The sequence below is a fragment of the Podarcis cretensis genome (genome assembly GCF_951804945.1).
Source record: "Podarcis cretensis genome assembly, chromosome: 5".
Taxonomy (NCBI): Eukaryota; Metazoa; Chordata; class Lepidosauria; order Squamata; family Lacertidae; genus Podarcis; species Podarcis cretensis.
This window is the reverse complement of record NC_137174.1, coordinates 73,969,895-73,987,373: the sequence shown is the minus strand read 5'-3', so window position 1 is coordinate 73,987,373 and position 17,479 is coordinate 73,969,895. Positions and strand designations below refer to the sequence as shown.

At 38.8% G+C, this 17,479-nt stretch overlaps 1 protein-coding gene across 4 annotated transcripts in view; it reads left to right on the top strand.

The window, feature by feature from the left end:
• TRIP12 (thyroid hormone receptor interactor 12) overlaps positions 1–17,479 on the top strand; it is a 70,352-nt gene that overhangs the window by 50,510 nt on the left and 2,363 nt on the right. For 2 of the 4 annotated variants that reach the window (XM_079977538.1, XM_079977536.1), the window contains exons 25-41: positions 1,677–1,868; positions 2,350–2,501; positions 4,141–4,298; positions 5,646–5,719; positions 5,800–5,999; positions 7,321–7,448; positions 7,608–7,759; positions 8,439–8,581; positions 9,299–9,455; positions 10,896–10,994; positions 12,061–12,175; positions 12,546–12,700; positions 13,141–13,305; positions 14,662–14,826; positions 15,504–15,617; positions 16,876–16,970; positions 17,144–17,247. In XM_079977538.1, coding sequence (XP_079833664.1) covers positions 1,677–1,868; positions 2,350–2,501; positions 4,141–4,298; positions 5,646–5,719; positions 5,800–5,999; positions 7,321–7,448; positions 7,608–7,759; positions 8,439–8,581; positions 9,299–9,455; positions 10,896–10,994; positions 12,061–12,175; positions 12,546–12,700; positions 13,141–13,305; positions 14,662–14,826; positions 15,504–15,617; positions 16,876–16,970; positions 17,144–17,247 — 2,368 coding nt within the window. Of the gene's footprint in view, positions 1–1,676; positions 1,869–2,349; positions 2,502–4,125; positions 4,299–5,645; positions 5,720–5,799; positions 6,000–7,320; positions 7,449–7,607; positions 7,760–8,438; positions 8,582–9,298; positions 9,456–10,895; positions 10,995–12,060; positions 12,176–12,545; positions 12,701–13,140; positions 13,306–14,661; positions 14,827–15,503; positions 15,618–16,875; positions 16,971–17,143; positions 17,248–17,479 lie in introns of all 4 variants that reach the window. The other 2 variants (XM_079977537.1, XM_079977535.1) reach the window with 1 other exon arrangement.

The following is a 17,479-nucleotide window of genomic DNA, read 5'->3' as shown; positions in this document are numbered from 1 at the left end:
TAGAATGTACACATGGATAAGCCCCAAGCCTTTTCTGCCTTTATTTATTTATTAAAATAGCGAGGTCATCAGTGCTTATTGCATCCATCTTCTAAGCTTCAGAAGTTGTCTGTTTAAAAGCCATTGGTGTCACTAACTTTTCCATTTTGCAGTTCTTCTATGTTGTAGGGTATATTGGTATGTTGTCACTGCCAATTTATGTATGTCCAGTGCCTTATGATACAAAGCCAGGAATCTTTAAATAGTGCTCCCTGAGCATTGTAACTATATGAATATTGGGACACAATCCTTAGCGTGGGTGATGGATGCAGTTTTACACATAGAGGATTCAATAGATGTTTATGTAACTTGGTGGGGAGGGGAGAGGGTATAATAGATTTGGACATCAAATATGGTGGATTGCAACTCCCATTATCCTGTATAGCCACGCTGTCTGGGGCTGATGGGAGTTGGGCAACATCTGAAGGACACCACTTTAGCTACCCCGTGGTAAATTCCTGGTGGTAATCTAGCATACTGCCATGTGCATGTGTAGAAGGTCAGTGAGCAGGGGACTCTTAAAAGTGTGCCCAGCTCTGCTTTTAGGATGGATGATGTCCTAAATCTTAAAGATTGCTGGAATTTTAAAAGGTGATGAACGTGCAGCCAGCAAGTTGTACAATACGGTCAAGCAGTGTGCTAGTGCATGCAGCTTGCGCTCTCTTCAGGTATAGCAGGTACAACAAATGAAGAAGGAATAGTTCAGCGTGATGCCCAAATGCGGAATTCTAGTTGGTTGGTTTGACTTCCAAACAAGCCATGATTTGTTGTCCAACAAATTTAGGACCAACAGACCAGAATCCTGCATTTAGACATTATGCTAAGCTATCACAACCTGATTTTTGTTCTGCCTGCTTATGTGAAGAGAAGCGGAGTGGGCTTCATGCAGTAGCTCACTGCTTGATCATATCATAGTTCAAGTTATTTGGGATTCCTGGCTTGCCGTTATGTGCAGAGTCAGTATTTCACTGTTTTAAAAGGCCCTCCTTACATAATTTTCTCACACAGCTACATAGTCAGTGTTCCTGCATGGTGGTATTGGCATACAACTAGCATTTTCAAACATCAGCTAGTTTTAAAAGTTCTTTGGCGCTCATTTAGCGATGATCATATCCTGTTTGGTAAGCAGATATCAAGCCACAGTTACGTGATTTAGATGTATTGGGGAAATTGTGACATAAACCATGAGAGAAACGCTGAAGCTGGCACACAAAGGGACGGGGGAAGATGTGGGCACATTTATTCTTAGCTCAGTAAACATTGAACCAACTTGTAGAAAATATTTCTGAATAGATTTTCCATTCAAGCCTCTCCAGGAATGCTTTGTGAGGGGAAAACATCCTGGATAACATTACTTAGGCACCCAGTTTCAGTGTAATGTGCTGAATAGTTACGTTCTCATAAGGCCGCTACATAAAGGCTGCCTTTTAGTGGTGTATTGGCATGAACTTTTCTGCACATGCTCACTTAAGTTGTGTAAAGTAAGTAAGGCAGTGCAGAGTATGTGTAAAAAAATCTGGGATATGTATTCCTCTGGATTTGAGTTTTTATTTTTAAATATGCTGGTTCTTGTTCCATTTGTGGAATAGTTCCTGGACTACTAAGCCTCATTCTCATACAGAGACTGTTTATTTCAGGTGGATGGTGGAGTTGAGTGCCTTGTAGAAATCCGTAGTATAGTCTCTGAGTCTGATGTATCTTCATTTGAGATCCAGCATAGTGGGTTTATGAAACAGCTGCTGCTTTACTTGACGTCTAAGAGTGAAAAAGATGCTGTAAGCAGGGATGTGAGATTGAAAAGGTTCCTTCATGTGTTTTTCTCTTCTCCCGTAAGTACTTACAGCTCCAGTATTAAAGGGGTCGCTTCATTCTTGTGTTCATTATTTACTCTTTCAAGAATCTAGGGGAGGTGGTATTAAAAGGCATAACTGACTGGTAGCCATATATGGCTTTCCTCTTTCCCCAGAGAGAACTTGATAGGCAAATGACTAAAACATGCTTTGAAGATAACATTTTATCTCACACACAAAAATTGACTGCCATGTGTTTTTATGTACTTTTTTTTCTTAATTGGGTTAAACCATAGTTTTGGATAAACAGGCGCATTTTGTTTTGTGGAAGTCAAATGCTTGCCTATGTTCCTGGTGAAATATAATCATTGGGTTTGGGTTGCCCATAGCATGTGGAATATAAGATCGCATTTGCCTGTAGCCTGCCTGCTTTGTCAGTATTTGGTCAGAGAGTTACTCAGTGACCACTTGTCAAAAACTATTTTAAAAATTAAATAATTAAGCAAAACTTTAATTTTAGCTTCCTGGAGAAGAACCCCTTGGAAGATTAGAGCCATTAGAAAATGCACCTTTGTTGGCTTTGGTCCACAAAATGAACAACTGTCTTAGTCAGATGGAGCAATTTCCAGTTAAAGTCCATGACTTTCCAAGCGGAAATGGAACAGGGAGCAGGTAAGGATTAATTCTCAGGTAAACGTGTCGCATTTCCAGAATATTCCTGGAATCATGAATTCTGCATGGCTAAGTGGCCCATTGTGTTGTGTTTGCTGTCCATTTTACCATTTATGGTCATAGCAGTTCAAAAACCTGTAGAAAAAGCAGTGCTTTGCTTCTAATGATAGTGCTAAATTCAAATAATGAGTAGGTATTTTCAAACTCCTAAAAACCATATTTACAGCTTCAACATCATTAGCATAAGCATCTTTAATGAACTCCCATAAAGGTTGTTCTTACTTAACATTTTAATATAAAATTCCAGCTTCCAAATGTTGTTTGGAACTAGAAGGGGAGAGTATGACTTACATCTTTGTTGAATAGTGATAGTGGGGACATGGCATACAACTACTAAGACCAAAACTATATTAGTCAATTTTAGCAGAATACTACGGCTAAATTCATTGCTCTCTACACACCATTCAAAAGCTATAATTGAAACAGTATTCCTATTGGATACTTGGTGAATAGGTAGTTCAGATTTAGAAGTAGTTAGAGACTCAATATTTTTCTGGTTTCAAGATGAACCCTTTCCTTGGTTGGTTTTCCAAATGAGTCTTTTTGCTCAGCTGATTTATGAAATTCCATATTGGATATAAGGAAAACACCTTGAAGTACCTCTTTCAGATATTTGACCAAAACTCTAGAATGAGAGAATAGTTGAAGCCGTATTCCAAATCCATGTGTAAGTCAAGCAAGTCTGTGTCTTTTTGTTTCTTATAACTTTTTGCTGTCGGTGTCTTAAATGAATTCAGTATTTTTAGTCTAAGCAAATACAGCCAACACTATTTGTGTGTGCATGTGTGGTTGTAATATTTGCTATTGTATGCATTTCTGTTTTTATCAGTAGTTTAGCAAGTAAGAAATGTACAGCAATAACTACAAGAACTGCTAATTTTTAAATAAGTTTGTGGGTCTGTTTCATTAAAATGTTAGATCCTATGGATGATATCCATTGTTAGTATAATACCCACTGAAATTAGTGGACAAGTAAGTTGATTTCTGTAGGTCTGTTCTGAGTATGACTTAGCTGGATATCACTCTGTTTTTTCTGTTTTTCATTGGATTTGTTGAACTGGGAGATATTTGATGACTGTTTCCACATTATAGTGACAGGAAATTTTGTGAATATAATAACTGCAGAACTAGAACTATAACCTGAACAAGCAAACAAAAATGAATCTAAATCTCTTACAAATTGATATACATTAACATCTAAAGCAGCAAGATACACTGAAATAGCAGTCCAATATCTAATTACTATTTTCTTATCAACACCTGAAGTGCAATCCTCTGCATGTTTACTCAGAAGTAAGTCCCACTGTGTTCAGTTGGGCTTATCCCAGGTAAGTGTGCATAGGATTGTCACCTTGCTCAGCTTAAACTGGCATGAGGCACATCTTCTGTAATAATTTTGATTAGGTAATTATGACATTAGGTGATGGCAAATTAAAATGCATGCAGTTTTAATAATTTGATTGTAAAGCCAAAGGCAGAAACTATTTTAATTGCTGTAATGTATTAAATGTCCACAAGTGAAAATAGAATAACTGTAGCAACGTTTTTCATAAATTATCTTGAGTTTTTCTCTTAACAGAGGATCGCAAGCTTTAAAATTTTTCAACACCCATCAGTTAAAATGCCAGTTGCAAAGACATCCAGACTGTGCTAATGTGAAACAGTGGAAAGGTGGACCTGTGAAGATAGATCCCCTGGCGTTGGTACAAGCCATTGAAAGATATCTTGTAGTTAGAGGTACCTCTTTTCCTTACGATACACTGTAAAAAGTATGGTGGTTGCCTTGTGTGTCAGTTACTGCTGTATGTGTCATAAAGGGTCTCATTGTACAGCTTGTAAATTCTTGAAGTTGTAAATTGACAGTAAAATCTGAACCTTTTTATTACCTGATTACCTGATTATAGTTCAATAATCATTGTATAGAGTTTCAGGTTGATTGAGACTGCCTGTCAATCTCCAATTAAAATGCTCCCCCCCCCTCCGGGTGTATTCAAGAAAGCAATCTGCCCAGCCCAAATGGTCTCTCTGGTTCACTTTATCACTTGTTGCACCAGAATTGCTGTGTTTGCTTGTATGTAAATAGCAGATAGGTATCACCAAAAATCTGGGAAAACTTCAAGATCCCACATGTTAAAAGTTTCATACCACTAGCTAAAAACTATTGTTGCTAGTGGGAGATCTTTACAAGATAGTATTTTGGAGAGCTAATAGCAAAATGCTTCACTCTCCGTCACCATGGACTGCTCAAACATGTTTCCACAGATGCTAGACATCTATGTTATTTCCCCTGGGGCAAGAATAGGGAGAAACAGATGGCACATAGGTGCGGATTGTTCAAAAGTGGACTTTTACCCTAGTTTATAGAGCTACATAATCATAATTATTGTCAATTTTGAAGCAGGGTATCTTTGTTGTTTGAGGTGCTAGGTCAAAAGGACAGTAGATTGCTTCTCGTATCTCCAAACTAAGCCAAAGGTCACTAGCAGACCAAGCAGCAATGGAACTTTCTGTATATTTTTTCTCAAAGTTCTTTTAAAGTGTTTTCAAAAAACGAATTCTATTTGAATAAAAGAGGGAGGGTCTTCACTTCTCTAATCTAGCCCAGTCTAATCTAGTTCACATCTCAAGTCTACTTCACAGCAACCAGCAAGATGTCTTTTGGGAATCCCACAAACAGGAATGAGAGCAATAGTTCTCTTCCTCAGTTGTTCACCTGCAACTGGTGTCCATAGGAATTCTGCCTCTGATGCTAGAGTTAGTGTGCTGCCATCATGACTAAGCTATTGCCAGTCTAATTATCCATGTATTCTTCTAATCCCCTTTTAAAACTATCAGAGTTGGTGACCATTGTGTCTTGTGGTAGCAAATTCCATAGTTTATGTCCTCAGTGCAGAGGTCTGGTTACTCTGCAGTTCTGCACATAGGATGCTACCAAAACTGCATATTGGCAAGCTGTACTGTTGTGATCCATTTTTAATGTTTCTTAGTGACTTATTTGCATCTGGAAATAGAATAGTATGAGAGGTGTTTCTTGCAGCCTCTGTAAAACACTTTACAAGTTGCACTGCTGTTGTCTGTTTTTAGGTTATGGCAGAGTGAGAGAAGATGATGAAGATAGTGATGATGATGGATCAGATGAGGAAATAGATGAATCTCTGGTAAGGCTTTGTTCAGTTTTGATCTCCTTTGTTCACAGCTGGAAGGTTGATTTTTAACTTCTATCCTTTCCTTCATATAGGCTGCTCAGTTCTTAAATTCAGGGAATGTGAGGCACAGGCTTCAATTCTACATTGGAGATCATCTCCTGCCATATAACATGACAGTTTATCAAGCAGTTAGACAGTTCAGTTTGCAAGCTGAAGAGGAAAGGGAATCAACAGATGATGAAAGCAACCCTTTAGGAAGAGCTGGCATATGGACAAAGACTCATACCATTTGGTAAGTCAATCAGAAGAAGGGGAACAGTCAATGTTGTCACTGAGTTACAGATGCATATTTGTGTTTGTAGCCCTCATGTGTTAAACTTATTGAAAAATTGTGTAAAATATCATTTTCACTCTTCATTATATTAATATGAAGTAAGAATCTGTTAGGACAGTAAGATTATGGACAGCACAAATTAATCTGGATTGCTTTACTGTGAAGTAAAGTAAAACATCCTGTTCAAGCAGCAGATTCCAAAGAGGTTCCATTATTGCTATCTCTATTTTTCTTTTTCTTTTTACATGTGCTGTTACCTGGTTGCAGAGTGCTTGTATTCAAGTAAATATAGGATCTCCCTGTTTTTCTCCATAGGTTAAGGGGAGCAGGGGAGGTAAAATCCCAAGGCCCAAAGTATTGCGTGAACCAGACTTACTTAGCAATGGTTTGCATATAATGCTAACCCATGGTTTAGCACTATGCAGACGAGCTGAACCACAACGTTAAGCTCTTCTTCCCCTTCGGTGAGGAAGAGGTCTTCTTCTGAGTTTACTTCAAGTTTAAAAGAATATTTTGGGTACAAACCAGAATTCCTAGTTTCAAACAAAGACTAGCTGCTAAGAAGGCCAACATAAACCAGATTATAACCCATTTTTAATTAACCACTATTTTAAACCAGGATTCCTGGTTTGTATGTAATGCTAAACCAGGATTATTTTGAAATGGAAAGTAATGTTTGCAGAAGTTGCCATCCTTATGTGTAGGAGGAGGAGTGGGGAGTGTGTGAGCCCAGTGTTTTGCTCATGCGCTCTGAGGCGTGTCCACATAGCACTCAGTGATTTACTGGTAAGAGTGAAGCAGCCCAATATTTAGGAGATCTGCAATTGATCTTCAGGTTGTTTTTTTAATTAATTGTTCCTGTTATGGCCTGGTATCTGCCCTGCCCATTCCCCGCTTTGCCAGCTTGCTGATGAAAATTGTTATCTCCCGCTGCTGGACACCCATGGCAGTGGAGAATATAGGAACTTATACTCCACTTCCATAGGGCTTGGAGCAGTTTTGAAGGGGATATGTTTAACCCTTCTTTTGCTGCTCCACATAAATTGACAGCCCTCCATAGCTGCACTTCCATGTGGGGAAATATTGGGAGAGCAATTATGAATCTCTTGTGTAATGAGTAGATTGGTTCTCAGTCTGGCACTAGAAGACAGACTTTTAATAATTCTAATTTTATAGGAATATAGTATTGGATTGGCATGCTCTTTTCACACAGGAAATTACTGTTCCTGTAGATTTTATTATCGGGTCAGGTAGTCAATAACATAATGTTTCTTTCTAGGTACAAGCCAGTGCGAGAAGATGATGATAGTAATAAAGACTGTGTTGGTGGTAAGAGAGGAAGGGCACAAACTGCTCCTACGAAAACATCCCCTAGAAATGCAAAGAAGCATGATGAATTGTGGCACGGTAAGCATTTGGATCACCTGCAAGCATAGAGGGAAGGTTGCATAATGTTTTATTTGAAGCACAGTTTAATTAAGATTCTGTTGCTGACTATTACATAAAGAAAGTAAAAATATATGAAAACCTTTCTCCACTGATTAATAGAATCTGTCCCTTTTTCAGATGGGGTATGTCCTTTGGTCTCAAATCCTTTGGAAGTTTATCTTATATCTTCGCCACCTGAAAATATAACTTTTGAAGATCCTTCATTAGATGTTGTTATTCTTCTGAGAGTTTTACATGCTATCAGTCGTTATTGGTATTACCTGTATGATGTGAGTACACTTGTTGCTGTTGTGTTTGAATTTTTTCTGATCTTTGGTTAGATTTGTCTGCTTAGGAACTTCTGACTGTATTGTATCTTTGTAAACAACTTGGAGACTCTTGTAGTAAGCAGTATATGATTTGTTTATATAAATAAAATAAAGTTATGCTCTTCATAGATGAGGCAAGCTGGCCAAGCATTCTGGCTTCTCCAACAGATTGCAATTCTCCAGGTTCAGCTTCAGCAGAAAAGGGCTCACAAGGCTAAAACTAACACCCACCACACAGCCAGCAATAGTCCTGTTAATGTCACCTGCCTCCACAATAGTACAAACAAAGCAAGCTATGCCTCTCTTGTCACCCTAGTGTGCAAACACACTTCAAGCCACAGTTTCAGTGCCTGGCTTTAGCAGAAACCATTGTTTGGGTTGACCATGGTATGTGGCAACTCCAGATTACATGTGCATGATGGTTAATGCTTAAAAGCAAGGAAATGTAATCCAAAGTTGAGGAGAAAGTGAAGGAGCATGTGTTCATTTGGCTAGTTTCTGACTTGCAAGATGTGGTTTGCAGGGAGCCCATGTTAGGCTAAAGGCACAGTCACTGTGTTCCCGTGTTTTGTAAAAATGAACAGTCTTGGTAGTGAATGAGTTTTTCTAAATAGAAGCAACTTTCTTTTTGATATTGTAGAATGCAAGCTGTAAAGAGATTATTCCAACATCAGAATTTATCAACAGTAAACTCACAGCAAAGGCAAACAGACAACTTCAAGACCCTTTGGTGATAATGACAGGAAACATACCAACATGGCTGACAGAGCTTGGGAAATCATGGTATGGAATTTGACTATAAACCATTATTGTACTGTAGAGATTTCAAGTAGACTCTTCCCAACACTAGATTTTTTATAAAGGAATGAAGGAGTGAGGAAGATGATGCAGAACTTTGAAATTTTATATTGAGCAGGTCAGGAGGAATTCTGAAGTTTATAGGCCTGCAACAAAACAACCATTTAAACAGGATAGGGGACTTTTAAGAAGAGGCATCAAGTTTTAAACATGAATATATATTTCATGATATCTAAATTTCTCAAGTGGAGTCAGGTTGCCATATGCTGTTTCCCTGTGCAATGGTTTATTCAAGCTTGAGGAAGGCTTAGTTGAAACCAACTTTAAGGCCTTTTTCTTTGTTCCAAAAATAATATTCACAAACTTCAAGGACTAAGTAAAGAATGTTAACAAGATCCAGGTACTGCCCACATGTCAGGTCTTTTTTTTCTCTCTCTCTTAAGAGGCTTTCTCTGCATCCAGCATGGAAACAGACTAATTTGTTATCAAGCTAGTCTTTTTTGTAGGCTTTTTTGCAAGTTTTTTTTTTAAATGCATTGTTTTAATTGGTATTGTAAGCTGCCTTGAATTTATATATAGAGATAAATATTTTTAAATAAATAAAATGTTTTAAATAAAACATTTTTAGCTGTTGTCATATATAGCCTTTCTTAACTTCCAAATAATAAAGTTGCAGTGTAAAACTCATCTCTCTTTTTACAGTCCTTTTTTCTTTCCGTTTGACACACGGCAAATGCTATTTTATGTAACTGCCTTTGACCGAGATCGAGCCATGCAGAGACTGCTGGACACCAATCCAGAAATCAACCAGTCCGATTCTCAGGATAGCAGAGTGGCACCACGACTAGACAGGAAGAAGGTAACTTTATTATTGGGGGTGGGGGCGTGGCAGGAAAGAAATTATTTGATTGAACCCCTCAGAGGTTTAGAATAAGCTGCTTTTCTATAACTGAATTACATTAGTTATAGGAAGAAGTGGGGAAGTCTACAGTTCTTCCAAATGATCACAGTGAGGCCTTTTCAAAGCTACTGTGATTGTTGTCATGGTTTATAAATGATGCTCGCTTAGTAATTTTTATGTATTCTAGAACACCTAAATCCTCTGATCTGTAACTTGAAATGAATTCTTGCTTCAATAATGATTATTATTTTTCTTCAAATACAATTGCAAATGCAAGGTGTAGGGAGATCCAATATCAAATACAGCAGAATAGTTATGGAGGGTGCATTTGGCTTGGGCAAGTGGGCACTAGGACAATAACAAGCAATCCTGTTGCTTGAAGGCAGGAAAAAGTCAGCTTTCCAAAGGAATCTTTGACTCGCCCTTCCCTTGGTGTGATAGTTCATTCGGCTGCCTTACTTGAAGAGAGCTTATGTCTTGCTTGGGCTCTTGTGGGTTTGTTTTACTGTTAGAAAGTTCGGTGGTATGTGAGTGGGATGAATTTGTAATTGGTCAAGTGAGGACAATGACAATGGGAGTGGGATTTTTACTGATTCCCCATTCCCTCTGTAGCACCCCCTCCCCAAATGGACTCTAGGACCCTTTGGAACATATGTGGGAGGTGGTGGTGGTCAGAGGACTGCATTTGGGTTGTCTCTTAGTGCAGACCCAGATCATTAAGCCTGAGCTTCTGCAGCCGCCACTCACCACAAACCACCATTGGCAGAATTGGCAGCTTTAAATGTGCATTGTATATTGGGCTTCCTTCCATAATGTTTCCTTTTGAAATGTTTAAGATAACCTTTTTTGTTAAATGTGCATCCTGTACTTGATCTCCTTTTATAATGTTTTATTTTGAAATCTTTAAGATAACATTTTAGTTTCCTGTTGATTATGTTTGTTTGAATTTATACTTTATATTTGACCTTATTCTGGATTGATTTATTTGATGTTTTAATGTAGGTTGTAAACGGCTTTGAGATTCCCCCCCTTAAAAATATAAAGTATAGAAATGAAATTAATAATAACAACAAAAAATAAATACAAACAAATGAGAAAAAACCCCTATACACCTCTCTCCACTGGATCAAAAAGTCTTCCATCAACGGAAGAACACAGCTTAATGCAAACCAACCCTAAAAATCAAGGCTTCCTGTAATTAATGCAATGAGAAAGGGATTTTTAGTAGTTTTAGGGAAATACTTCAGTATCTAATGCAAGTACTACACTACATAAAATGCCCTCTAAATATATAATTTAGAGGGCGTTTTGACTTGGGCTGTTATCTGTGATCTTTGCTTTCAATGCTACAATTGGCTTGTGAAGACTAAAAATAATACCTGCCTTTCGTTGACACAGCGCACTGTGAACAGAGAGGAACTATTGAAACAAGCTGAATCGGTGATGCAGGATCTGGGCAGTTCAAGAGCAATGTTGGAAATCCAGTATGAGAATGAAGTAAGTAATGACTATAGCTGCCTGTCCCCGCATGCACGTTCAGTAGTCTAGAGTGATCCTGTTGGCACATCAGTCTAAGTCATGGTTTGCATAGCTTGCCATGGTTTTTCTGAACATCTGAAGTCAGCTAACAGATCATATTTTGCTTTCTGTTAGTATGGCAAGCTCACAACAGCATAGCCACCTTGACAACTATGGGGCTGTCTCACTACACTGTGGGCCTGACACATGCTGCAGATCATTTCCTCAACCTGGTTTTTGCTGCAGTTCGGCCTGAAGATGGTGCCATAGAATTGTAGGGTTGAAAGAGACCCCGAAGGTCATCTGGTCCAATCCCTTGCAGTGCAGGCTTGGTAATCAGGGGTCTTAGGGTCACATTTTTGTCCGGGTTGTTGAACCATAGCTTGTTTTAATTATGGTTTGGTGTAACATGTGAGCTCAACATTTTTAGCTACATAGCAGCTAAAAAGCAAACCAAGCTTTGGAGGAACAAGTTGTGGCTTATTTGTTTGGTTTAGAGTTATATGGCTTGTGTGGAAAGGCTCGCCAAACCCTTAAAGGGTTTTGTTCAGAGTGTTACAAGCATGGGGTTTTCTGTCTGATGCCCTCTGATAAGATAGAATATGGTGCCAAAATATTTCTGAAAGGATTGCTTGCAGTTTGCCCTTCATTCTTTTGAAGCAAATCAAAATCCCAGCACTGTCTTGGTACTCTCATACTATAGTTGTAGCATGCAACTCTGAAACCAAAATCAAGTGTCCAGTTATGATACAATATTGCTTTTTCCAGTACAGTGCTTATAGAACTATTTTCTATCCCTGCTCCATCTTTCAAAGCATCATTCAGAGTCCCCTCCAGCAATATCAATATGCAAATGTTTTAAGTTCTGAATTAAACAATTTGTCTAAAAAAACACCTGAGTTTAACATAATTAAGCTGCTTCTGTTGCACATTTCTGCCAACAATTCCTCCTCTACCTTCATTCCTGCAATTAGCATTTCTTGTTGCAGAAAACATGTTTGGACTTTTTACAGACATCTCTAAATTACTATTCTTTTCTCAAAAGGTTGGCACTGGTCTTGGACCCACACTGGAGTTTTATGCACTTGTATCTCAGGAACTACAGAGAGCAGACTTGGGCTTGTGGAGGGGTGAAGAAGTTACTCTTGCTAATCCTAAAGGTAACTATAATGATCATCTTGATATTTTCAGAGGGTGGAATTTTCAAAGCTTATACTGCATTGTTGCAGGAGATAAAATTGTATCCTTTACGTGTAGCTTTAAAGTATTGAAAGGAGCTCCATAAACCGTCCTTTAACAGAAACGTAAATATTGTCCATGGATTATAGTTGCTTTGACATACTACTAACCTTTTGCTCTATTTTGGAGCAAGATAATGCAGTTGCTGTTGTAACCCTATGTTGTAAGCTGACTGTATATCTAAATGCAGTTCATCTGATTGAGTTAGTGTTTTAAAACTAGACCATTAGTTTGAGCCAATTTATAACTTTGCCTTGTGTATAATTCTACTGTTTGTGTTTCTTTAAACAGGAAGCCAAGAAGGGACCAAATATATTCATAATCTTCAAGGTCTGTTTGCACTTCCCTTTGGCAGAACAGCTAAACCTGCTCATATTGCTAAAGTTAAAATGAAGTTCCGTTTTCTGGGGAAACTGATGGCAAAAGCAATCATGGATTTTAGATTGGTAAGAGTGGAACTGGTTTTAAATTTAAAGTAGCCTCTGCTATACAATATAGCCTTCAAGCTGAAATTGCAATTCTAAAAGCCTGGCTTCAAGGTTCTAGTTGTGAAAAACATACTGTTGGAAGTTGCAGCTTCTGAATTTAGATGGCTAATACATATTAATGATCCCCAAATGATTAGCTACATACAGCAATAGCTCTCTTGTGCATTAAAGTAGTCTTCAGCTTAAGTATGTTAAGTAGTGCAGTAATAGAGTAATTGGAAACTTAATACTTAAACACCATCCATGGCATTTATACAAATGGCATTTACTAGATTAATAGCAGGCAATTGCAATTTAGCCTTTTTCAGTTGTTACTTGGTGGCGTGCGGGTACGTAGAGGTTTACACGTCAGTTTAAGTTTTCTTTTCAGATAAAGGGAAACTGCTTTTTCCTTCTAGGTGGACCTTCCCCTTGGCCTTCCTTTTTACAAATGGATGCTGCGACAGGAGACGTCGCTAACATCTCATGACTTGTTTAACATTGATCCTGTAGTAGCCAGATCAGTATACCATCTTGAAGAAATTGTGCGGCAAAAGAAAAGACTTGAACAGGATAAATCACAGGTAGGTATAATTATAGAACAGAAGATGCCAAATTTATCCATCTGTCTTTCTTACTTGGTAGCTAGAACTAGTACTCCATTTGATGGATGCCTTGGCCATGTCTTAAGTGGTAGACAAATTGCAGACTGGCAAGAAGTGATTTTCATACTGTATTTTCAAAGTTTACTTCTATATTCAAAATTGTAACCTGGTTAATCTAAACCAGTGTTTCCCAACCTTGGATCTCCAGCTGTTTTTGGACTACAACTCCCATGATCCCTAGCTAGCAAGATCAATGGTCAGGGATGATGGGAATTGTAGTCTGAAAACAGCTGGAGACCAAAGGTTGGGAAACACTGATCTAAACTACAGTTAACTTATGAAGCTGGTTTGATTCAACTCTCATTTGAAGTTGACTTGTTTCAGCTAACCATAGTTAAGATTAACCACAGCGTGTTCAGGGTTTGGATGACATTTCCAAGCTTCTCCTTGTGGCTGCAGCAGAGAGCATGTAAACCTGAGGCTCTCTGCAGCTTGTTTTCGTAAGATCAAATTGTGGTTTAGCATTTATCATTTTATCCAACACAACCAGTGTTTTACATAAACATGCCTGCACAAATCTTAGATTCATGCCTCACCCCTCTCTTTTGTGTGAATATTTAAAAGCAAAGAAGTGCTATCAAGTAATGAAAAGAGTGCTTTCAAATATCCAGCCATAGTTACCTCTGACATCTGACCACAGGAACTGGTTGAGAACAAGCAGAGTTTAAACTCTACTTGAAAAACATGGTTTTAACAAACCACAGTTCCCAAGCTTTAATGTCTTGGAGAACTGTGATAAGTTTAAAATGGCCTTTGCACGAGGGTGCAGCATGTTTTATTGTTGTACTTGGCCATACTTATATTCTGTGAATGCTGTTGGTCAGTTTCCTGGTAATCTTGTGACTTATATGCATAGCTAAGGCTAAGTTGAATGTTAATGGCATCTTATTTTCTTGGATTTTTACTTTACATTGTGTTGAAGCACTTGGGCCTGCTGAAACCCGTAAACAACTTTTAATAAAAGTGCAAACAACTCAGTGTTGTGCTTATCCAATCCTTCCATCAGAACACACCTTTTTTTCTTACTTGATGAAATTCTCCCCCCTATCCTTCCCCCATGCACTGTTCTAGGGGTTCTTCTGACACCCCTCCCCAGCAGATTTCAGGGAGATGCAGGGGCATGCAATGGGGAGGAAGGGTCTGTTGTGTCAGCAGGAGCCCTTCTGCTGGCTTCCAGAATCGTGGAGTTAAATGAATGTTAGCCACTTTATGAATATTACTCTATAGAAGGCTATACCTAAAATTTCTAAGTTGTCACTTACATTTTATCTTTAGACCAAAGAAAGTCTACAGTATGCGTTGGAAACACTGACCATGAATGGCTGCTCAGTAGAAGATCTAGGATTGGACTTCACCCTCCCAGGCTTTCCAAACATAGAGCTGAAAAAAGGAGGGAAAGATATACCTGTCACCATCCACAATTTAGAAGAATATCTCAGAGTAAGTAACAAGAGTGTTGGAAGGGTCTGCTGGGTCCAGAAGCCCCCCCCCCCTTTTACTAGAGTATTAACTGCAAACAACAATGACTGGTCTATATGCATTACCCTAAGGTATTGATTCACATTGTGTTGAAGTTAGTAACCAAAGTCCCATAGCTCTGAACAGGTCAGGGCTCCCCAAGAGATGTGACTATTTAAACAGTGTAAATGCAGACCAAATAATTAGCAGTTTTTCCCTAACTAGTAACTGTGTATATATGTGTGTTAGTACAGTGAGTTAATACATTTTTCGAGAGAGCCATCTATAGTTGAAGTGTCTACCTAACTCTCTAGTACTGGCTTAATTTTAAATTTACACCCAGTAAGACGAATGTACCAACTTAGACACAATTAGAATTGTTGTTGTTGTTCTTCACTAGACCAGCTTTGCTCTCTTGGTGACTAGCCAGTCCTGAAAACATTTCTGGCCTCTTACTTTATTATTTTCAGTAACTGGAAAATAAAGGGTGTTGTTGACTTGAAGAACAGTTCTCAACCTTGCTTTCTTTTTCTACAGTTTAGGTACATGGCTGTACTTTACTTTCTTCTCCCCGGGTCATCATCTTTCTTAATACTAATACATTATTTAAAATTGCTGTAATTTTACAGTTATGTGTTTCTCTGTGTGTGTTTTTGCAGCTGGTTATCTTCTGGGCACTAAATGAAGGCGTTTCCAGACAATTTGATTCCTTCAGAGATGGATTTGAATCGGTCTTCCCCCTCAGTCACCTTCAGTACTTCTATCCTGAGGAGGTTAGTACCCTTATGCCAGGTGCAATAACTTGGTTCATCTGCCCTGCTTGCTCAGCTTTTGATGGTGTGCATGTCGGCTCCCTCGGCCAATAAAGCGAGATGAGCACTGCAACCCCAGAGTCGGTCACAACTGGACCTAATGATCAGGGGTCCCTTTACCTTTACCTTATGTGAGGAGCTGGAGTTCTGTAGGAGGGTCCAGGAGTCTCTTAATACAATTTTCTCAGCACCCTCATAAATACAGATGTACCTTTGAATTCGAATGGAATCTGTTCCGGATGTCTGTTCAACTTCCAAAACGTTCGGAAACAAAAGCGCTGCTTCTGATTGGCTGCAGGAAGCTCCTGCAGCCAATCAGAAGCCGCTGAAGCCCCGTTGGACATTCAGCTTCCAAAAATAGTTCGCAAACCGGGACAGTCACTTCTGAGTTTGTGGCATTCAGGAGCCAAAATGTTCAAGAACTAAGCTGTTCGAAAACCAAGGTACGACTGTATACTGTTTCCAGACTTACTGTGGTAGTCATGAAATCAAAATAATTTCTAACTTTTCTAGCATGTTGTACTTAAATATTCGAATGTACGTAGAAAAGAAGTACATAAAAGGACAGTAACTCTCACAAAATACTTAATTCTATATATCATAGTTCGGTCCTGAATATTTTATATTAAAAATTCAGTAATTATCCAAAGAGATTTGGCTTACTGTGTTTGAAACAAAGTTGATTTTAAGTTTTGGAAGAAATGAAAGGAGTGGAGAGGAAGGACGCCTTCAAAAATTTGGATTCTGAGTTAGAGAATCAGAGTTAGCATGAAGCTTCATCTCTGAAGTTTGGTTAGGTGGTAAAACTTTTAGCCTGAGTGCAGGGAATTACAGTGGTGCCTCGCAAGACGAAATTAATCCGTTCCGCGAGTCTCTTCGTCTAGCGGAGCAAGCCCATTGACGGCTTAGTGGATTAGCGGCTTTTAGCGGATAAGCGGCTTAGCGGCTTAGAAAAAGGGGGGGGACCCGCAGGAACTCGCAAGACATTTTTGTCTTGCGAAGCAAGCCCATAGGGAAATTCGTTTTGCGAAGCGCCTCCAAAACGGAAAACCCTTTCGTCTAGCGGGTTTTCCGTCTTGCGAGGCGTTCATCTTGCGGGGCACCACTGTATATTAATCATGTGATAATTCAACAACAAATTGATGTTCTCTGTTCTCTCTTCTCTCCCTCTCCCTCCCCGCCCCCCTCGGTTCCACTCTGGCATTCTATGTTGTTATAGCTGGATCAGCTTCTGTGTGGTAGCAAAACAGATACTTGGGATGCAAAGACATTGATGGAATGTTGCAGGCCAGATCATGGTTATACACATGACAGGTAATCACAAAGTAATATAATTTGTTGCTAGTTGGCAGTGATTTAATGTGTGGAATGTCTCAAACAGCTTTTTGTGTTGTAGCTTTATTAAGATAGCCACTTGTTGATTCCTCAGTCAATCTTCTGTTTAACAATCTCTATTCCCCCCCCCCCCTTTTTTTTTTAAATTCTAGTCGTGCTGTGAAGTTCCTGTTTGAAATTCTCAGTAGTTTTGATAGTGAGCAGCAAAGATTATTTCTCCAGTTTGTGACTGGTAGCCCTAGACTGCCAGTAGGAGGTGAGTGGTTTTTTTATAATATTGGCTAAAAGCAAGTGCAAATGCAATAGCTATATTCATATGTTAAAAACCATATTTACTATGTTGAATCCTCCAAAGTAAAAACTCTGTTGTGCTATAAGCTAGTAGAAGTCTATCCTTTTGAACTGTGTACTAATACAATGGCTTTGATTTAAAAGAGGGATGGGGAACCTGTGACCTTCAAACTCCCACCATTCTGTCTGTAGGCTGT